At 37.3% G+C, this 24,281-nt stretch overlaps 1 protein-coding gene across 1 annotated transcript in view; it reads right to left on the bottom strand.

The window, feature by feature from the left end:
* The window catches only part of CRISP2 (cysteine rich secretory protein 2), a 189,883-nt gene extending 173,137 nt beyond the window's left edge, over nucleotides 1–16,746 (bottom strand). The window contains 1 exon segment of the mRNA XM_061989594.1: nucleotides 16,536–16,746. Within this exon segment, the coding sequence (XP_061845578.1) occupies nucleotides 16,536–16,746 (211 nt within the window).
* Between the last annotated feature and the right edge of the window lie 7,535 nt (nucleotides 16,747–24,281).

Raw genomic sequence — 24,281 nt, forward strand, 5'->3', positions numbered from 1 at the left:
ATGTCAAAAGATCATCCAGTCCAATCCCTATGCCAGAGCAGGACCACCTAGAGTAGGTCACACAGGAACTCATCCAGGTGGGTTTTGAATGTTCCCAGAAAAGGAGACTCAACAATCCATCTGGGCAGCCTGTTCCAGTGCTCCATCACCCTCACAGTGAAGAAATTCTTCCTTATATTTCTTTGGAATCTCTTATGTTCCAACTTGTACCTGTTGCCCCTTATCCAATCAATGGACATCACTGAGAAGAGCCTGGCTCCATCCTCCTGACACCCACCCTTTATATATTTGTAAACATTAATGAGATCATCCTTCAGTCTCCTCTTCTTGGACTTCTTTGAAAAAAAGTCATGCAACTTCTCTGAAAAAAAAAATCACAACAGAACAAAATCAGTACTGTCTTATTCTAGATTATGAGAGACTCTAATAGTGTTTGTTATTGTCTTTCTTTGGAAACCAAAACTCATCAATGTTTTGATAATTGCATTGAGAGAGCTTTAGAAACATCAAAATTTTCTCAGTCCTTTGCAGCGGTAAACATCAGAAATGACCTCGAAGGATCTAGATTTGGGTTACTTATTTGTCACTAATTAGCTATAAGTAAAAGTGGAGTAACTATTCTTAGGGAGAATGAGGCATTTCTAAGCCTTTTCTTTTTTTGAAGTGCCTGATCTATTTGTGGGGGTTTTACTCTTATGTCAGAACAAGTAACCACTGAATTATGAATGGTTTGTGGTTTATACTTTAAAAATGTGCAAAAGACATCAGTGCTGTGATAGGATCATCTTAGCCATCTGCGATAAATCAGAAGAGATCATTTTTAATGCTGAAAGTAATGGATAGTTTTTTAAAAGCCCAAGAGATATATAGTTTGCTCACTTTTGTAGCTTTAATGAGAATTTGAAACCTAATTACTATTTGTGCCTTAAAACTCTCTTACAATTATAACAAAATAAGACTGAGCGCTGGTGGACATACATTAGTTTTTTACGTACTACCTCTTTCACTTGTACAGGTTTCATGTGACATGAGTGTTGTCCTCCGACAAATATATTATTTGTGTTCTTAATAGAAAATCTATGCTTAAATCCTGAAAGAGGTTTACTTTTATGCATAAATACAGAGTTATGTTTGAGCTAAGGTTGTATTCCTCCCTCATTTGGAAACTCTCAGTGTTAGTGTAAGCATTAAAGTAATTTTGGAGGAGTGGAAAGTAATGAATGAAGTTCAACGATTTCTGGATTGTGGTCCTGGCCTAGCCAGGTGACACAGACCAAATTATTTCTGGAAATTAAATTCTCTATAACATTAAGGGAATGCTACTCATTTCCTTTGTAAAACATTTTGCAGTTTCTTGAGGGTCAACAGTAAATAAGAATATCACTACTCTGTAAGGCAATGTACTGAACTAACACATTCAAGTACGGAAGCAGAGTTTCACTCATTGAAACTGTAAGTGCTCTTTAACTGTTGGGAATAATTATTATAGCAAATAAGTCCCCACTGTTTTCCCATTATCTGCTCCTTTCATCAGTGTTCGAGTTTTGTAAGGTGGGGATGCAAGCCATTTGCCACCTGAAGGGAGAGATCGGAAAGGTTTAAAGTTGTTGGAGGTGTCACTGAGGTTCTAGCAAAATAAGAGCTGAGGTTAGAAAAATCTACAGATGCAGTCAAGTTTTAGATTGCAGAGGTATTTTACTCTTCTTTCAGAAAAGCAGCTGGATGCTGTATATTACATAAACTCATGTACAAAGAAAAGGGTATGGAAATTAGCTTTCTCTCTGGCTATGACAAACTACCAAGGGAAATTCATAGCAAATCTGTCTACTATAGTTAGTCTTGCCACAGAGCTATTACAGGAAAATAAATAGTGGCATTGGTCAAAAGAATGTCAAGATGCTTTCAAGTTGGCTAATCAGACACTTATATCCTCCAGGGTTTTAGTGCACTTTGTCCTATCCCTGCCAATCTGTTAAACTACTGATGCTTCGCTGTATGAGGTCAGGAGTGGCAATTTCTCACATAATGCCAAATAGCCCAGAAAAGCCTGTAGCATTTGCATCAAAAATGCTTCCTAAAGAGGAAAAGAGCTATGCACACATGAGGTGGAAGGAGGCAGTGAGGAGGAACTCACAGAGGTGGCATGCAGAGGCATTGAACTTCACAGTCTTTCCATTGTAGTAAAAAGCTCAGCAAAAAACATGGCCTACTTGACAGAAATGTTTTTGGAGCTAGATAAGTAGATTCCAGCAACATTGACTTTACTTATCAGCATTTCAAACTGCTTTTTTAGGGGGGAAATACCCGTAAAACTAAATTAAACAGGAAGTACTGAAGAATCACCATAAATATGGTAATAAAATACCCTGGTGTGAAATCACACTTCCATCCCTAGATTTTATATATATATATGAATTTTCTATACTGAACCATCAGTAGTGGATTCAGTCATTCAAAATTAAAACAACAGGTCCTTAAAACTTGAGAGAAATGAAGTCCCACAGTCAGCAGCTATGTCTTCAGTGAAATCTTTAAAGACTGATAACAAAAGCTGTATCTACTCATAAGCTGAAGCTTGACCATATATCTTGTTTTATTGCCACCAGGCTTACTGGAACAGCTTTTATCCAGGATACCCACCACACTCTTAAACTATTCCTAGGCACTGTGTAGGACCTGGGAGATGCCTAAGTGCATTCCCAAAAAGTATCTTAGGCTTTCTAAGTCTTGCTGTTGAGGTCCTGTTCAAGGCAGAGCTCACCTAGAAGCATGTCGTAAAGGATAGATACAGGAAGCCTATGATGCTGTTGCATTTAGGTTTTGGGAAGCTCTGAGGGCTGAAGAAATAAGAAAGGGCCGACCTCTGTAAACATTACAATTAGAAGAAATTATGTGACTGATAGGAAAAAAAAAAAGATGGTAAGATTTGCTGAGAATAAAATCTAGACCCTAAATTATTAAACTTTTATATTAAGTGTAGCTTAATCTGATTATATGTGTGATAACCCTGTAAAGAAATATGTCTGTGAACAGTAGGTTAAATTGACACATGCAGTAATGAAAAATGAGCTTTTCTGTTCCAGCAATTAATTTTGCTAATACAATAGTTTGTGTTGTTTGATACAAAATTTCTTGAGAAGGAAGGCTAACTTAATGAAAATGAGTAAATAATAAATTTTTCAGGTAAAGTCACAAAACTGTTCAGGAAAAAAACCTCACACTTTCTTTCAATTCCCTCCTTCAGCTCTATAGTTTGATAATGAGACTCAATCAAAGACCTGAGCCTCAGTTGCCTGACAGCTTGATGAATGTGGTATCTTCTGAAATACTGGATACAAGTTTCAATGTCAAAGATTATCAGCTTGTGTACAAAATAGGAAGTATATATCTGTCCATACAATTAGAGAAAAAAAAAGAATTATTTAAATAATTTCATAGAATCATAGAATGGTAGGGGTTGGAAGGGCTCTTTAGGGATCATCTAGTCCAACCTCCCTGCAGAAGCAGGTTCACCTAGATCAGGTTGCATAGGAACATGTTCAGGCGGGTCTTAAAGATCTCCAAGGACAGAGACTCCACAACCCCCCTGGGCAGCCTGTGCCACGGCTCCATCACTCTCACGGTGAAATATTTTTTTCTTATGTTTAAGTGCAACTTTTGTGTTCCAGCTTCATCCCATTACCCCTTGTCCTGTTACTATCTACTATAGAAAAAAGAGATGTCCCAACCCCCTGACACCCACCCTTTAGATAGTTATAAATGTTAATAAGATCACCCCTCAGTCTCCTCCAGACTAAACAACCAAGGTCCCGCAGTCTTTCCTTGTATGAAAGATGTTCTATACCCTTGATCACCTTGGTGGCCCTGCACTGGACTCTCTCCAGTAGTTCTCTGTCCCTCTTGAGCTGGGGAGCCCAGAAGTGGACACAGGACTCCAGATGAGGTCTCACCAGGGCAGAGTAGGGGGGAGAAGAACCTCCCTTGACCTACTGGCCACACTCTTCTTGATGCATCATCCCAGGATGCCATTGGCCTTCTTGGCCACAAAGGCACATTGCTGGCTCATGGTTAGTTTATTATCAATCAGGACTCCAAGGTTTCTCTCTGCAGAGCTGCTCTTCAGCAGTTTGACCCCCAGGCTGTACTGGTGTATGGGGTTGTTCCTTCCCTTTGAATATGTATTTACTTTAAACACAGAAACGGAGGAAGTTATAATGTTTAAAGTAACTTTTCAGGATACCTATCAATACAACAACATTTTCCCATCTTTTCATCGTATCATCTATATAATTTTGCATCCTTACAGAAAACATAAACTCCTTTCATCTGAAGAACCATCACCTTCAGAAAGCAGATCAAAACAGAATCCAAGACACCCTCTGTGTCCAGCAGCAGACTCACATTCCCCCTAATCTTCTTTTTTGATGCTTATGTACCTGAAAAATCCCTTCTTGTTTTTCCTTCAACTCAGAAAGGACATCAGGAAGTATCTAGTCCAACCAGTTGCTTAAAACTGGTCAGTTTGAGGGTCGGATCAGGTTACTATGTGTCTAGAAAAACCTCCAAGGATGGAGGCTTCACAAGCTCTCAGGACAGGGGTCACTTCAGTACTCGAGTGTCTTTCATAAGTCCATTTGGAATCTCACTTGTTTCAGATTACACCCATTGTCCTTCATCCTCTCACCATGCACCAATGTGAAGAGCCTGACTACATCTGCTTGATAAATTCTTAATAACATTCTTGTTGGTCCTAAATATTTATCCTGGGTCTCCCCAAACAGCCACTTCTCTGGGTTGAATAATCCACCACCTTCCTGCACTAAGCAAGTACTCCAGCCCCTGAGCATCTTTGTGACCCTCTACTGAACTTACTCTAGATGACCAGTCTTCTATGTATTAGAGGCCCCTAGATAGATGTACTATCCTTGATATAAACTGAGTACTGATTAAAGGGAGATAATCCTTTCTCTTAATCTGCTGACTCTGCTTCTATTCATACAGCTCAGGATGCTGTTGGTCCTTTTTGTTGCCAGAGTTCAGTCTCACAGATGACCAAGGATGATGGCCGCAGAGCTGCTCCCTAAGCACTCAGTCCTCTATCTGTATTGCTGCAAGAGGCTCTTCCTTCCTATTTGGAGGACATTTGTCCTTTCATCTGGTTCCTGTTAGCCCATTCCTCCCTGCTGTCTGAATCCATTTTGCGGTAGCTCAGCCTTGGACTGTGTCAACGAGTACCATCAGTTTGGTGTCATCTGACAACTTCATGAGAACAAATTCCATCTTCTCCTTCAGGTAATCAATAAAAAAATTAAATAGGATAAGTCATAGGAGAGATCCTGAGTTACCCACTATTCACTGGCCTCCAGGTTGAGTGTGATCATTAACCACTGCTCTTTGAGTCCAACCATCCAAGCAATTTTTCTGTCCATCCAGTTGTCCATACCTGACTCCTTTTCATCTTAGTCTTTTCAGAGCAGGAAGTCAGTCTCCTTTTGGGAACTGAATAGCACTCCATTAAAAAGAATCTCTTGATCCTTATTTGGACTTGCAGTTCTGAACACAATACAGCTAATAACAGCAGTAAATGGCAGAGTGACTATCCTAACTATCCAAATTGTTTTTGTCATACTGATGGTTTGTATTGAGCCAAACCATTTAGAATAAGAAATATACCTGGGGCACTTACAGACAATGATTTCTGAAGTCCCCCATCCAGCACAAACATCACTATCTAGGCTGTAAGTAGAGTATTTGACTCTAGATAATATCAAGTCTGTGGTAAGAAATGGTTCTGGCTGCTCAGGTTTGATGATAGACAGTTCAGCACATTGCTTAAATAGCTAGAAGCAATGCCAATTAAAGTGAAATTCTCCTGCTCTAACACTGTCTTACAAGCCTTGTAAACAGACTGGCAAATCAAGAAACAGACTTCACTGAGATATTGTGGTTTCAGAGGAACTTTGGAGGAAATTCTTTAAACTTTCATAAAAACTACACCAAGTATCACAAAAAATAAAAAATACTTTTAGGCAGATGGTTATAAAAGGAGGGTAGCCATGGGAAGTCTTATATGTTCATATTAAAGTCCAGTACAGAAGGTTCAGCTTGCTGGTTCCATTACAGACATTCACGTCTCTATCAAAAAAGTATATTTCTAAAGGGAGCTCTTTATTCGTTGTGTTGAGATGGAAAAACGAATTTAATATCTATGAAAGGCCAACAAGGTTAGCAAGATAACAGAGAAAAAGGACACAGGTAACCTTTAAAAAGTATTTTTCCATCTGATACTGTTAAGTAGACTTGGTTGAATAATCCTCAGATATTATTAATCTCCGTGAATCTTGGCATTTTTCTCCCCCATTTCTGCCAAATAGTGATTTTCAAATAATTCTTATTTGCAGGTAGTCTGCTAGTAATGTTGTAAATGTTGACCATTAACATTTAAGTGTTTCTAAATTGATTGTTTTTTCTTATTTTTTCCCCCACACGTTTATCTGACAGATACAGCTATAAAACAAATTCAAAGGGACGGAGTGAAAATTATATTCAAGTTCGTTTTTCTTGGAAACATTATGAGAAGGCTGTAGCTTATGCAATAGGAGTAAGTGGACGGAGGCTTAAGAAGCACATTAAATGGATAACAGTAGCAGAAGCCAAAGCTCTGGACATTACATACACAGACTCTGATGTCTCCCAGGAAGGAGGGATCATTAGTCCTGGTTCACTGACTTAGAGTTGGAGGTTCCTGATGAAAAGGACGTAACACCAGGCTCAAGCTGAGACTAATGGGAAACAATACGCATCTGCAGACTCTGATGTTACTAATCCAGCTCCTGCTGAGGATGAACAATTGGAGCAAGGGAATATTCCTGAAGCACTGTCAAACTGCAATTGAGGATTAGGAGAGCCCCTGAATGTATGAATTTGTAATACATCTCCAAGTTGGCATTATAAACATTTGCCTCATAAAGCAAAGAACCTTTCTGTCCAGTCACAAGTATTTTACAATAAAATCATAACAGTGTTAGGCTTTTGATGATGGTAGGTTTTTTCTTTCTTTGTTTGCCTCCTACTAAGTTTGGTAGGAAATTTAATGTGGCTGTTTGTATCAGCTGCACATAAATTATGCAGGAAGAGTCATGATATCTCAATACAGTAATTTTCAAATCCAGTACATACAATTTAGTGATACTTTACGTTCACCACACACGCCCATATGCCTGATGTCCTCTTGAAGGCTCAATGTAATCAGACATATAACAAAATCTGATCATTGACCAACTCCAGCATTTGAATATCTTTCTTATAAATCAGGTTATACCAGATAGCATCAGCACCAAAATTGGGTTGTCTGCGCCCCTTACATTACAAGGAAATCTCTGATTCTCTCCCTGCCAACTTGTACACATTTTTCAGGAATTAGCTTGGACTGTGACAATTCCCAACAAGTATTTAGGATGTACCCTCTGTTTTGGAGAGGAAGAAAGTTCAATACTGTGGATGTAGCCAGAACACTGTAATTGGCCTCAGGGAAAAAGTCACCAATTCTTTGGTTCAAGTCAAATGCAAGGTAAAATCAAGACATGTCACAAAGTTGGCTTCCTCCAAACCCCAGCAGAGGAATTAGCCAAAGCACACAGGCTGGACCTGAGATTATAATGATGTCACAGTTATGATGATTTGTCTTTTTATTTGCAGAAACCTACATTTTTTACTCTGAGAATAAACTTTTGAACAGTTGAGGTTGTATCTGTTGACCCATTTCCCTTAGTTACTCTTCACAAATGTTATGAAGATTTCTGGAGTTCTATGCAGTACGTAAGAGGACAAGTTGAATCGCTACCACTCAAGGATCTAAGACTGAGGAGGATAAGGATAAGATATATTTTTAGGATAAGATTAGGGGAAAAAAAATATTCTCAGGTTGACAGCTTTCAGTGAAAAAATATAATTCATCTGTCTATGAATCACAAAATTGTACAGGTTGGATGGGACTTCCAGACATCATCTAGTCCAACCCCCTGCTGAAGCAAGTTAATCTAGATCACAGAAAACACAGAAACACAGGAATGTGTCCAGGCCGGATTTGGAAACCTCCAGAGAAGGAGATTTCACACCCTCCCTGGACAACCTGTGCCAGGGATCCCTCACCTCAACACCAAATAAGTATTTCCTCATGTTCCAGTGAAACTTTCTGTGTTCCAGCCTGTGCCCATTACCCCTTGTCCCGTCACTGGGTACTACAGAAAAAGACTGGCCTCATCCTCTTCACACCCATCCTTTAGATATATATCAGCGTTTATAAGGTCCCTTCTCAACCTTCTCCAGGCTGAACAACGCAAGGTCCCACAGTCTTTCCTCCTCAGAGAGATATTCCAGTCTCCTCAGCATCTTTGTAGCCCTGTGCTCACCTCTCTCCAGAAGTCACCTGTCTCTCGTGAACTAAGGAGATCAGAACCGGACACAGGACTCCAGATGATGAAAATTCTGTTGAGTTAACTCAGCTGAATTATAAGACTGAAACAGAATTTACAATCTACTTTGTTTTTTCCTTCTGTTTCAGTCTCAGAATGGAAATTTAACGTTCTCTAGAATACTTACTTTCCACCTTTTTTTTGTTATGGGTGAAAGAATTTCTTTTTGAACGATGAATTCTGTAGCACTGTGGTAACAAACTATCTCTACTCATTTTGATAAACAAAGGCTTTCTTTACAATCTTTATTAAAGGAGGATAAACACCTAGAAAGTGGAAACAGAGAGCTTGAAAAAATATTAGGTAGATATTTGATAAAAGTTCAAGATTAAAAATCCTACATTTTGTTCTCTTAAAGAGAAATAATTTTGGCAAATATATATTCTGAACTTCTCTTTAGAATCAGGCTATGATTCATCTTCTAAAGAAGACATTGAATATAAATCAGTTACTAGTTCAACTAAAAATGTTTGTTGCAGACAGGTAATTTCTCATAAAAAAGGGTAAAATTAGGGGAGTTGAATTCTACCTTTTTAAACAAAATTTCTGTGTGTTGATCTACATTCTTCATTGTACAAATGCATCTGTAACTCCTTTTAGGAGATATGTCCATTTGTACATATTGAATATATTGCCTTTTTTTTTTCTCTCCTTACACCAGTAACATCAAAAGGTAAAAAGTGTGGATCAAAGCTCCTGCTGAAGATCAAAGATAAAAGCAAAAAGAAATTCAAGAGCCACTGTCAGTTTTCTAAATCATGAGTGGAAAAGGATCATCTCTTTTTTCCCTTTAATATCAGGGAAAGCCGATAACCATCCACAAACAATAAAGATTCATATCACTTTCCTGAATCAGTTACAACAAACTGCTTGGGTCTTTATTTTCTTGTCCTTGAGGGTTTTTTCCTTTTTTTTACCTCAACTCAACTTGTATAGTTGTTTTGGAACCCATATACACTTTTAGCAACTGCAACATCCCATGGCAAAGATCTGCAGAGCCTAACTATCATCGTATAAATACCATTCTTCTTTGTTTTAACCATGTTATCTGACAATTACTTTTGATGCCCCCTTGTGTTGGGAGAGACAAGGAACAATCATTTCTTCATTTTCTCCTTGCCATTCAAGATTTTTTAAAATGTCGTGTTTGTCTTCAAGATTTTTCTGTTGGGTTTCTTTTTTCTCCCTAAGCAAAAAAACTAGTCTATATAATAGCCTGATATTCCTGTTCCCACACATTCTTCTTGCTTTTGGCTTCTCTACAAATACAGTACAAGTAAATTCTTTATATGGGGTGAAACAGGAAAGCAGCACAACAAAAAGAAGAGTCAATAAAAATATTCTATCATGATAAAAAGGTCTAAGCATATTCAGATTAAAAAAAAAAATCAGAATTATATCAAAGTAAGAAATAAAGCATTTTTTCACTTTTCTCCCTCTGCAAATGTGTTAGATTTGAAACAAACATTTCTTAAGTTGTTTTGCTTCTCTATTTTCTTATCTTTCACTTTTTCATATCAGTTGGCACTCAAGACAGAGATGGTGAAAAAATTACATGGAGAATACAAAAAATAAACATCGCAATATCTGAGATTCTAGCAAGAGATATAAAAGTGTCATCAACTCAATCACACTATAATTACAATATATTTACCCTAGCTTTTCAAATTTAAGAATATCATGCTTCAAGAACTCCTGCCTCATGCATCGTAATGCATGATCTTAAATTCAGTGAGACTAAATGAAAGTAAGGATTTTCTAGACAAATTGTTGAAACCAGGAAAAATTTTATTAGACTTTCATATACAGTAATTATAAACATTAGGTAAATATACTTTGCTTCCACTCTGGACAATTTCTAATAATTATCTTGAATTTTAGATAGTTATCTGAAGCAAACTTCCTCTTTTCAATGGAGCAGACTCCCACATTGGTAAGACTCTTCTTCTAAAGAACTGTCTGACATCAAAAGGAACTTTAAAATCTCAGCTGCCATTTTTTTAGCAAGTAACTATGCAGAATTTTTCCGTTACCCAAGAAATATCACTGATAACAAACTTCATGTTGTTTTGTGGGAGAACTTTAATTACTGTAATGAAAACCAGTATTACTGGGGAAAGCAGATTTAATGACTTTTCCATTTTAAAAGAATTTTTTAAAAGAATATTTGAAATTGTGGAAATATATTTTTATACTATCAGAACTTTTATCTCAAAAGTATTTTTCATTTGAAAGCACTAATTCACAAATATTCAATGATTATTTTCATTTTAATTTCAAATTACTGAAATGTTTCAAATTACCCCAAATTATTTTTAATTAAAATTTTTAGTAGATGAGCACTTAAGATATTTGAGGTTTTTACTCACTTCAACACGAGGAAATAGGCCTTTGAAACACAAAAACATTTTCTTCCAGTCCCTAAGAAGCACTTTTTAAAAAGGCCATGAAGGGCAATACACGGTATAAAACAACTTCCCCTTCTCATCGACTCCAACATCCATCAATCTCTTCTGTAACTTAACTATTTTATGGCAACCTGATACTGTAATATTTGAGATTTAAAGCATGCAAACTGCTTAACTGTTGGCTTTTGACAAAGTTAATATGATGTCACAGGTTTCTTAAAAACTTAACCACAACTTTTGAACTTTCTCATCAGAGCATGCTCACACTCCAGTGCAAACATCGTGCTAAGTTTAAGGTAATAACCTTGCAAGTTACCTTGTTCAAGAGTAACAGTAGAGCACCATTACTACAGAAATATTGAGATTTTTAAGTGGTCACAGATGCAACAAAAAAAAGAGAAATATTCCTTGACCTGTATTGAACATACAGGTGGGTTGAACTAGATGATCTCTAAAGGTCCCTTCCAACCCTACCATTCTATGAGTCTATGATATAATCTGAAACAGTACAAATGCTGTTCATAAAAATAATACATCAATTGATGACAATGATGTGGCCTGAGAATACTACTAGTTCTAAGTCATGGTCTTACATTAAAACTTCCTCTTTCTCAGCTTCAGTCCCGTTACACCTGATTTTTTATACCCAGGTCATAAAATATAGACACTTTTGTGCTTGTCTTATCCTTATATTCAGGTAGTAAATATGATAGAATCATAGCATCATAGAATAATTATGAACACTGTCAAATAGTAAAGTCATTCTTTATTACCAGACTATTTTTATTTTATTTGCTAATGCAAGCAGATCCTGGGATATTCTTGTATATATATATATATATATATATATGTAAATAATTATCCTGACAGAGAAATATTTAAAAAGGGGAAAAAATTAAAATCACAGAAGTCTAGCCTTTCATGATTATGAACCATAAACCTCAAAATTGATAGACACCAGATTCTCTCAATCTGCTCTCTGCTGTGTGATTTATAGATTGAAAAAAATCATAATATATTAATTAGTAATTTAATTTCTTTTCCATTTTTATCTCAGTCAGTAAATTAATTTCTTTTCACATGCCATTGTGTTTTTCAGACTGAAATGTTTACTAAATTTTCAGATACATTTGCTACTACTATCACGAATTTAGAAAGCAAAATTTATCTTCCTCATGAACTCTTTGGATTCTCCAAAGTTCCTATTGTAAGATGAGAGTCACCAGGACAGTTTTATTTGTTGTGTTGCTTTTTTAAAAATTTCTGACTGAAATCATTGAAGAATATGGATATCAAAGAGCTTCAAAAATATATCTAATGACTAGACATCTGAAATCTTTGGGCAAAATTCTGAAGAAATGGTCATTGCAAAATGAATCTACCAGCTTCTTAGGATCTGATTCATTTTTCCTGGGATTTTTTTTTTTCAATAAGATTTTTTATTCTAATTGATTTTTTTTTTTAATCTTAAACAATGGATTTCAGTTAGCATTTTCTTGACAAGATTTTTGCCAGCTTTTTTTTGCCAAAACCAAAATATTTTATGGTTTAGAATTCATCTGTGGAAATTTTGGTCAAATGAGAATCCTCAGATGTAGCTTTAGTTCTGTCAAAAAGTTATTTAACACTTGAGAGAGGAGGAAATAATCAAACCCCTTTATTTTAGCCCCAAGTACCACTTTCAAGTATTCTTGGATCATCTCAAATTCAAAAATTATTGTATGATGTTAGGCGCTTGAGGCAAATGACTCCTCTTGGAAATCAGGGTCATTTCAACCATCACATTTTCCCTCATGTATATCAGGATTTGCACATTAGTCAGTATTTGGCCACAGGCAGGTGAAATAAGACCAAAAGCCAGCACTGGGAAAAGTATCCCAGACTTTCCTGAAACTTCAACTCAGCCATGCTGCCTTGCTACGACTGCATCTCCCACGTTGTGATCCTTGACATATGTCATTATGGTTTCCTAATCTTGAGACAAAACAATGTCTAAAAATCTCTGCTGAGAAGCAAAGCATATAAAAGCCCTTGGCGCCATTTAAAGCATTTACTCCTCTTACTGCTTCATTGAGGGAGGATGTTCCCTGTGGTTGTTGCACTCCTGGGTGCCTTAGGCTCCAGGATGAGTAAATCAGGAAACAGATGAGAAGAGAAATCTCTCTCTTCATCCTGCCTAGGATCCATCGTGACCTTTGTCCTCCTCCAGCTTGTTGGATTTGGGATTTTGGGTTTTTTGTTTGTGTGTACATAAAGTTCTTGAAAAGATTTTTCATTTGGGCTTTCCATTTCATGCCACTATGCTTCACTAACTTTTACCTACTCATTTTTAGGTTTGTCATCTAGGTCCCCATCAACCATCAGTCTCTGAACACATTTACATAATTTAAATACAAAATGCAAACATGCTGACTAATGTCTGTCTTAAATAGACTCTCTTAGGATAAGCTAGACATGTTCCCTATCACCAGCCCCTCAGGCAAAAATCTGAGAACATAGATGAGCTTCATGCAGTGCCCTGCAAATTGATAGATTAAAAGCTGGTTTGGGACAAGGGAGCGAAGCAAACTCCAAGTCTCAGGGCCCTACATTTATGATTCCTGGACTGAAATGCTAGTCTAAGGAAAACAGGGCATTCTGGGAAAAGTCCCAAAGTTGTTAAATCTGTTCATGATTTCTGAAGTACACTCTAAGGGTAGGACAGGTCCCTGTATGGTGAAGAATCATGTAGTATATGCCAAATTCCCTGTGGCTAAACTGTTTTCAGGCAGATTTTGGTGGGCTCAGGAGGCTCTGAATTCCTCCCCTCCCCATGACTGAGAAGGTAGGAAAATGTTTTGCCTTCAATCAAAACAAATGATCCCTCCACAGCACCTCCTTTCTGTGCTGGTGAGATAATAGTCTTTCTCTTCTCAGTGATGGGGTGTTCACACAGCTTTTGCTTCAGACCTTTTCATCAAGGTATTTATCTCACTTAGCTCCTGTTTTTTAGGTGGTTAAAGTTTACTCTGAAAGGGTTGTCAGCCTTCCTTGGTTATCCATGAAGCAGATATCTCCAGAAGGATGTTCACAGCACTTCCTCAAAACAAGTGTTCAAGACAAGATGAATTGACTCTTCCTCCATTGACCACAGGGCAAGACTTGGCAGCACGTTCAGATCAGAGGTGAATTCTTACATGGTTACAGTAATTATGGAAGGCCATGAAGAGCCCTACACAATAGTGACCTATTGGTATCCAATATTTTTGGAGACAGGTCTTATGCACTTTGCAAACATCTTGTATTGCAGTCTCTCTCTCAGATATATCTAAAGACTTATAAAAAGAAAGAAATGGAACATGAGTTATACTCAAAAAATTAATGACACAGATGTTGAAACCAGGCAGATCAAGACTTGGCAGAAATTGACATTCACATGTCAAAAAAAAAAAAAACCCAACCAAACTCAAGAAAGCTTTATTGGAAAACTTAGTTTTCTTCTGCATATTAAAAAAACTCTGAAACACCCACTTAAAGAAAGTTGATACCAAACATATTTAGACAAATTTCACTATATGAATTGCATCTTAAATGGCTTGACTACTAGTATGTTTAAGGAATATTTTAGACAGTAAATAAATGAAAGCAAAACTATATGATTTAGCCAGTAGTAAGACTACAAGAACAGTAAAGTCTAGTGGCCACTGATGATTATAAAGTGCACGGTTCTATGGTTTTTCTGTTTGAGGAGTTTTTTGGTTTATTTTCCATTCAATCATGACTTTTTATTGCCACCTTAAATCTGCTGTGCTACAATTCTCTCCTCCATTTTCTCAACTTGTTCTTCATCTTTCAAATACCTGCTGCTGCTGAAACTAGTGATCAATTAATTGTTTCTATGTATTCACAACTATAGTTTTGCCAATTTTGTGTTTCTTGGTAAATTACTGAGATCACATCAATACTGTTTTAAATATCTTAGGAATATTTATTCCAGCTTTGATTTCCTTTGAATGTTATGTTTGGAAACCATCATCACCATATCAGAACAGGAAAAAATAAAAATACACTTCAGCATCCACATTGTTTAGTCTTTGACAGTTATGAACCAAATTCCCCTGGAGTTAGCCTGCAGGGTTCCACACAAATAGGATTTCACACAGACTCTTAAAATAAGGCAACAACTTTATGGAGGTTAGCAAATTTAAACCTGTCTGGTTAAAGAGTTCAGGACAACTTCCTTCCTGATGATTTTACAATTCCACATGAGAGATTTTTGTTGTCATAATAAAAATAAGAAATTCTTCCCCATTGCCCCTTTGATTAAAGATTAAACCCTGTTGTGTGGAGAATTAGGCAAAGCAGATGAGTTCTGGTTTTGTTCGCAGCTCTGACAGGCCCTATGGAATAACTGCAAATGCTTCATTTCTCTCTATACATCTCGTTTTACCTACTGCAATAAGATATATGTCTGTCTCCTGAAAGTCTGAATTCTTTCATTGTTTTGAAATATTTTGAAAATTTTTGCACAAAGTGCTTTCTAGCTACAGTGTCTTAATTTAATTCAGCTGTCTGTGGATATCTTCTTCCCTCTTCAAAACAATTCTGGAGCAGGTTTATCCATCTTGAATATCTGTCCTTTTTTATTTTTTATTTACAAGGAAAAATTAATCCTCTCAGCAAGACGTAAGGACTGCTTTACAACTTAATTTATGCATACTGACAGATCATTGTACTAAGGATGAGGAAAATAACAGTAGGTCAGAGCATTTCTGCTGTTTTTCTGTCACTATTCTGTTACTTCTGGAGAGGACTTGTATCTCAGCCGGAACTGTGGCTACCACTTGTGTTGAGACATTGAAAATAGTCCAATAGTAAATAATTTGAAACTGAAGAGTCTTCAATGCAAAATTGCTACACCTGCCCAGAGCTCTTGGCACTTTTATGGGCAGCTAAACCACACCAGAGTCCATACAGCTGCTGCCCTGTTCCTTTTCATTCACATAATCAACTTGAATCTAGGTTTTGGGCTTTTTTTTTGTTTATTATACACACTTCAACAACATCCTCTTCAACATCCTCTCACTTGCAGTTGGAACATTCATGGTTACAGAAATTGTAGTTGAACTAGACCAATTGCCAACCTGAAGCAGGACTGTTGACAACACCACACAAGGTCAGATATTGTTTTCTCTAGATATGCCTCAAAAAGGTCCAAGAAGTGAGATTTCAAAGCTGAGTACCCATTTTGGTGTCACAATACCTATCATGTTTTAGATCTTTCCAGGAACAGGAGACCACAATCAGCTGTAAGTACCAAAGGTCTTGGGAATCTCCTAAGGACAGGTATGTCACATTTGCCACTTAAGGTCCCAGATCAAACAGAGTACTTGACTTGGGAAGAAAGCAGCAACTAATTTAATCCGCCTCCAACCGAAACATAAACTGACACAACCAATGGAAAACAACACAAAGTAAGGTAAACAACGAGAGTGCAACCAGCACTTTAAGATCCCCTTTCCCTCACCATTCCTCTCTTCCCAGGCTTGGACAGTGTCATTACCTCCTCCCCTCCGTAGGGCAGGGAATGGGGAGTGTAGTCAATCCTTTCCCATGTCTCTTGATGCTTATCTCGCCAGTCTTCCCTTGCTCCAGAGCGGGGTCCCTCACATACCAGACAGCCCTGCATGGGCTGCACTGACAAAATGCTGCAGTTCCACTCCACTTCCTTCAGGTAGGGTTCCAGACTGCTCTCCCTCCTGACCTGGGATCTCAACTCTCATCCCTTCTGACATGGGGTCTCTACCTGTCACTGAGGGTTGCAAGGATGTCTTTAGTCCATCACCACTCCTGCTTTCCTTCTGTCCTGACTGCTGGATCTGCATGGTCACTTACATCATGTCCTACCTACGCACTTCAAACCTCTCCTTCTACGCACTTCAAACTTCCCTTCTTAAATAATGATGGCAGAGGCATCAGATTGGCCTAGCAGAGCCAGGGGACAGTCTGAAAACTGCTTGTTGGGAGAACACTGCGGTTCCCTTCCCCTGTTACTAAGCAAAAATGTCCCAGCGAAGACAATGTCCAATCTGAACCTCCCAAGCTGCAATCTGAGACTGTTACCCTTTGTTACACTGTCTGCTGCTACCAAGGTAGAGTTTGGGTGTTGCAAAGGAAGATTTGATCCCTTTTCCCTCAGATGAGTCCAAGTTCCTCACTTCTCTTTAGGAAGATAGGCAGGAAGACAGCATGACTGGTAGACACTGGTGCTTCTCTGGTGCCTTCTTGAAATAAGCCTCAGTAAAACGTATACACAATCTAAACCATTTTAAATCTCTGAAAGCAGTCTAAGTTAATTTTCTGGGTGTCAAAGGCAGAAAAATTCTGAAAAACAGTTATCCTGGGGTCCTGTGTTATCAATGATTTCAAGTGCATGTAACTCAAAAAGGAAAAGCAAAATGTAAAGCAGCAGCTGGAAATTAGACAAACAAATAAAGGCATAGATCTGAAATAATGTCATTTGCTGAACACTGGTACAAATTACCAAAGGAAATGATAAATTCTTCACTTTCTTGGAGACCTCAGGTTAAAACTATTAGCTTTTCCTGGAAAAGTGCTTTGATTGCACACAAGCTGGAGGATTTAAGACCAGAATCGCTAAATAAACTTCTAATTTAGACAGTCTCAGGCAGACATATCCCAAAGGTATTTCATCCTGCCCGCTATAACTCTTTTTCTCAAGAAATGATAATTATTTTTGAAGCTGACTACCTTTCTCTATGAAATGAAATCCAGAAAAGTAATTTGCTTGGATACCTGAGTGTACATGGCTAATTGCAATATAAAATTCACCATAAGTGTTGATTCTTTCTGTGATTTATTTTCCTTGAAATAATAGTAGTGATAAAAAAAACACCTTGAAACACACACGCATGAAGTGATTTGTCAAATCATAGGACAAGTCAAATCAAATGACAACAACAGGACCCAGATCAACTTAATTGATTTTGAAAATAGCAAGAGCTACATTTCAGATAACCTTCCAGGTAGAATGAACCATCTTTTTAGGGAGCTGCTACTACATTGCAGCTCTACCTGCTTGTCAATGTCTCCACTTGAAAAAAACACCCCATAAGTGACACGCTTCCTTAATAAACAAACAAAAAATAAAAATAAATCTATTGATCAATTAGATTAGGTCTCTGATATCAATAGAGACTCAAGTTGAGAACTCAACCCAGAGATATACATGTTTAGGATGCTAAGCTTCCTTAATTCACTAATTGTATAACTACTTGTTAACTGCACCACGATATAGAAGAAGATCCTCAGAGCTTGACCTGCAGTGAGAAACACATGTATCTAAACAAGAAATGTAAGGGCTTTCTTGATTCTGCAACCAGTTTTTATAATTACCCTTGTTAAAAGTCATATTAAGAGAATGTGTAGAAAGAATAACCTGTGTTTGAATGTATAATTATTTTACAGAGGATTTTATTGGTTTCTTTTAATCAGGATGATAGTGTAAAAATGAATGCAGCTAATATACTAGTAGAAAGATACTGCACGAGAGTATTCCCCCTTTGGGAGTAAACTGTATTGGATAAATAGTTCTATTACTGTGCTCTGGCTAGGGAGGTTGTCCTGATGCAATTATGTTGGTATAATTGGTACTGCTTTGGTGCAAAGGCTAGGCTTCGTTGTGGATAATTTGTTGACAAAATGATTAATCATTTATCATTTGACGGTTAATCTGGAAGCCTATTAATTCACTTCTTACTCCTCCCCAGCCTCCATCCCCAGCACTCACAAATGAACCCAACATACCTAACTCCGAACCAATAATCCAGACTGGTATATCACTTTCAGAGTCACAATGGGGAATTGATATCTATGTCACTTTTAAAATCACTTGGCTAATACTAGAGAGACCAAATCTGTCTTTTTTGTTTGTTTATTCTTTTGGGCCTGATTTTTCGTTTCAATATGCACCTTCCAGATGCCATATATTTGGCACAAAAACTGGCTTCCCATCCTTGACTCTCAACTAGATGTACACGGCAATAGCTGATCCATTGAAGATTAAGTTGCAAGCCCTATGCAAATGGAATGTTTCTCAGTATGTGGATAGGAGTTAGTAGTATTTCCCTTTATGTTTAAATGGTTCTTTAACCACTTAGATATTAAGTGATGAATACAAAGGCGGAGAACAAAAAAAAAACTTTAAAAGGTGTTAAATTTATCATGTGCCATAAAAGAAAGGATATTTAATAAGCCACCAGTATTTCTTGGGTGGTTTTTCAGTTTCATTTTACACTTTTGAGATGAAAAGATACATGCAAAAATATGTACAAAGTACCTTTTAGAAACTTTGGAAGAGGTCAAGGAGAAAATAACTGGATTTCAAAAGCTGAACTTTTCAAGGATTTTCTCTGATTTCTCTAAAACAAGATAGCCTCCTCCTCCTCTTAATAGTTCTTCAATGCCTTTTTGGTAGCCAAAATCTTTGTTCTTTTTTTTTTTTTTTTTTTAAAGCAGCTTTGTAAAAGAAGAACTAAAAATTAATTATGGCTATGGAACTTTTGCACAGAAGAGTTTAAAAAGCACAGACGTAAAGAAGGGAAAAAGATGAGGGCCCATTTATCTTATATTGACAGGACTAGCTTCAAAAGATGACCTTGAATCGTAATCATCCTAATGAGCTGAAAATATTTCACTTTAACAAGTGAAACTATAATCAAATCAGTTTCTGAAAGCTCTACTAATGAGCATTTCCTTTGATGAAAACATGGTTCACTGTCTTAGTCTGCAGGAGGTGCACTACAGTAAGAGGCCAGCTCATGACAACTCATTAGCTGACCTGGGGAGAGACTGATTTGAATGCTTTTGATAAAAATTTCAAGGCTTTTTACTTAAATTACAATTTATGCACTTTTATAAATAGTCTAATTTTTATAAGTTGGGGGAAACTGGTTAGGAAGACTTCAAAGTCGTGGAACAAAGTTTGTTTACAACATTTATTCTGTAGGATCTACAGAACTTTAAGAGGAGAATATTTTTAGCTAGTACTTTTTTTTTTCTTCATAAAAAACAAATGTTCTGAATTCAATCAATTCTTATGTTTGTTTATGCATAGAAGAAGAGATGTGCCCTCCTCACCTCCTCTCTTTTCTAACTGATAGAAACACTTTAAACTTTATAGTATTTAGCACTGGCAATATTTAAAGTCACTATTATTTACTGTGAGCCTACTATATCAATTATCTCAAGAAAAACAGGCTTGTCTCATTAAGAATCTCAGTAATTCACTAAATTTCTTTAAACTAGCAACAGAACTTAAATGAGAATCCATTACAGAAATCTAGTTTACTACCGTACAGCCCCCCTCCGAGGTTTATTCATTAGAATTATTCATCCTTTTAACTCCTACTGTACTCAACACAGAGAAAGTTTTCTGCTTTCCTTCCCTGAACAGCAGACTTGTTGTCAAAGACACACTTCATGGTGAAGTGTTCTTCATCTATTTTAAATTTTACGCTCAGTCAGATCTTGGTTTTCAGAGTTTTATTTTCCCTCTCTAACACTCACTGCTTTTGCTTTAGACTTTTAAGGCTGTTCGACTCTTCTGTGTGCTATGTGTAGATGTGCTCACCTCAGCCTCTGTGTGCTGCAAAAAAGTACACTGCCATGTACCGAGTGTGCAACTTGACACCATTTAATATGTTATTCATACTTTAACTGCAGAAAAGAATGTGATACTTCCAGTTTATGTTCCACTCAGCAGGTGACTTTTCTGTAGTACATGCAGAAGAGTTTCACACATTGGGACAGAGATCCGACATAAATCCATGCTGGCTGTCTGGGACATACATTGCAGAGCTCAAAGTATTCAAGATCAGCTCATTAGAAATAGATATGGAACCAGCTACAGAGAGTGATGAAAACGTAGTTTATTAGCATGTTACAGCTAAAAGTCATGGTCTTGAGTCCAAGGTCCCAAAGGAGACCTTCCTAATGTCCCTCAGTTTACACTGTTATTTTGACAGGGTTTTCCAATGCTGGTTGCAAGTTGGTGGCTCATAGTTTTTGGCATTGGCAAATTGTCAAAAAAGTCAGTCTTTAAAAACTATCAGAATAACTAATTGAAATAGTGATGTGAAAAACTAGGAAGGAGGACAGAGTCGGTGTTTGAGCTGAATTATTCTTTCAGATCACAAACTGGTCTGTGCTTGAAAGGCCATTGAAAGTAGCAGCGTGATGTTCCTGAAACAAACAAAAAAAAACCCACACAAAAAATGAACAAAACAAAACACTCAGACAACAGTAGACCTTGATTTTGGATTATTTCCTCCTAATATTTTGCTAAACTTAGACAAGACAAAGCAAAGAAGGATCTCAAAATTTGAAGGATAACAAGGCATCACAGAGGAGGAAACACACTACCTCATATCTGCACAAGAACAGGAAAATGACAGGGGGAAAACCTAAAAACAAACTCAAACAATAATCCATTGGACTTCAAAAGTCCTTGTACTTTTGGAGCTGCTTTCACAAAATATATTCTAGGGTATTCACAGATTTGTTCTGTCACAAATCAAAGATGAGAGTACAGCTTTAGATGGGTTTTACTTTAAGTTTTTGTACAAATCAATGGGATTGAATTTAGTGAGACTCAGGAGAGTATATCACTTAAAAATTAAGCCAGTAGTTGGAAGCTTTAATCATTTTTTTAAATCTCCAGGGCTCTGCTAATCTTTGTGACAATGTTTCCATCAAGGGGAAAAGAGAAAAAAAGTAAGAACTTTTCTTGCTCCCCTGTAGGACTATCTACTTTTTAAAGTCCTTACAAATGTAAAATAGAAGCAGTGGTGATTTGACAGAAGTGGGAAGTGAGGGAAGGATAAAAATTACCTAGGAGGCTCCAGCAGTTCAGGTGGTGAAGGTGATGTAATAGAGGTTCAAACTGCAGGAAGCAGGGGAAAGGTATGAGGAATCTCTGGAGAAGGGGGTAAGTGGACTTGCTAGACTCTGACTGATGATCCCTGTCAAATTTAGTTGCTGTGACTGAGGAATTTGCCAGCTTAGCTGTCAGCTGTGGTCATGGGCTACAACTTGCTGTTCTTTTACCAGAGGCAGCAGAATGGGTTTGTGTTCCAGGAATATTAATGTGAAGTCCTTTGTTTTCAATTTAAGTCTTGCTAAATCTGACAGAGTTTGTGAAATTGAGTCTTACATTTTAATGTGCCATTTTTTATTGCTCCAGCATTTTCTGATGGTCTTCTTGGAGGTTTTGTACTTCTTACACCATCATACCTTACAGTGTGATGATGATTATACTAGGTTTCCAGAAAAGGCATGTTTTGAGGTAGAGTACCTCTAGTCATAGGGAGGAATCACCAACCTCACTGACTGACAAGATCTCCTTTCACCTTCCTTTTCCACATTCATGAAATAATAATAAAGGTACACATCTTTGCTTCCTGGGGATTGCACATTCAACTTTGGCAAACTCCTTGCAATTGTTCACTGAATGTACCACCAAAATAACACTGATATATCTGGAGGGAGAATTAAAAGTCTATGAAGTTAAACAGGGTTCTGTCAGCTCCTTTACATGTTATTTTAGGGGTTGATTCTGGAAGTATCAAAAGGTGCTTTTTACTTTGAGAGTTACAGACCATGAAAAAAACCCCATAACAACAAACCAACACAACATAAAGAACAAAAATAATAGCGGTCAAAACATACTTCTAATAGTTTCTAATTTTCACCTTTACAGAAGTCTTAGTGTGAGAAAAATGAAAGGATAGTAAATAGTGCAGGAAAATACAAACAATTAGGAAAGATTTGTGGCTGGCATGAGATCAAGCAGTTCCAATTAAGAGAAGAAACTGTTCATAAAACTAAGCAAGCAAACTCACTATGAAGAATAGAATGGTAGAAATATTAAAAATTCCAGTTTCTGGGTGTTTTCATAAGAAGAAAATAGAAATTTTATGATTAATTTTAAAAAGTGTTCATTGTACCTTTTTCCTTAGTCTTATTGTCAGTGAATGCTTGGATGGGTGTACAGTGAGTATTTGTGTAATCTTTCATAAATCTTAATGTTCTCACAAATGTTAGTACAACAGAATTTTCTTCCAAAGATTTGTAAGAGACATCATTATTCACCATCTACTTTAAAAGTATATATATATATATATCCAAAGGAAGAATCAGAAAGAATTATTCATGACTTGCACAGCTAATCATACAACTTGAATAACAAACATCAAATAGTTGCAGCAAACAGCTTATGAGCAACCAAATGTCTGAAAATTATTCATCAAAATAATTCTACTAACACTTGATAATCACACTGGGAAAAAAAAAAAAAAATCACAAACAAAATAAAAATGGAGCGAGTCTGTGAGCATTTAAATGAAAATGTTGCTGAACTACAGTCAGACTAGGATGTTTGACTTCAGGGACAGCAAATAGGTCCTGACACTGAATCACTCCTAGGACTAATGTAAATCTATTGAATGAACAGAACCATTTTGAGAATAAAGTTCGGTCTAAGGCTTTGATTCTATGATTCTAACCCAATTTCTCTTTTAAAGACCTTTCCAGACAGGAAATTAGACCCAACTTTCACCTGCTGCATTTTTTTGGAGACGTTTAACCTCATGAGGTTCAACAAGGTCAAGTGCAGACACCTGTAGAGGAACAACCACCTTCACCAGGATAGGCTGGGAGTGATCTTCTGGAGAGCAGCTCTGTGGAAAGTGACCTGGGAGTTCTGGTGGGCAGCAAATAAACATGAGCAACAATGTTCCCTCTTGGCAAGTAGGCCAATAGCATCCTGGGGGGCATGAAGAAAGAGTGGGTAGCCAGTCAAGGGAAGTTGTCCTTCCCCTCTAATCTGTCCTGATAAAGCTGAATCTGGAGACCTGCTTCCAGTTCTGAACTCACCAGCTCAGGAGGGACAGAGAACTACTGGAGAGAGGCCAGCACAGAGCTGCTAAGATGCTGAGGAGACAGGAGCATCTTTTTTTATGAGGAAAGGCTGCTGGACCTGGAGCTGTTTAGCCTAGAGAAGGCTGATGGGGGACCTCATCAAGAAGTCTGAGGGGGGGACCTCATCAACACTAAAGGGTGGGTGTCAAGAGGATGAGGTTACACTTTTTTTCTGTACTGTCTGGCAACATGACAAGAGGTAATGGCACAATCTGGAACAAAAAAAAGTTCCACTTAAAGACAAACTTTACTGTTCAGGTGAGGGAGCTGTGGCATAGGCTGCCCAGGGAAGATGTGCAGTCTCCTCTGGAGGTTTTTCAAATCTACCTTGATGTGTTCCTTTGTTCCCCAATTGATGAGAACCTGCTTTAGTAGGAGGTTGGGCTAGATGTTCTCTAGAGGTCCCTTCCAATCTATGCTG

The sequence above is a fragment of the Colius striatus genome, chromosome 2, assembly GCF_028858725.1.
Source record: "Colius striatus isolate bColStr4 chromosome 2, bColStr4.1.hap1, whole genome shotgun sequence".
NCBI lineage: Eukaryota > Metazoa > Chordata > Aves > Coliiformes > Coliidae > Colius > Colius striatus.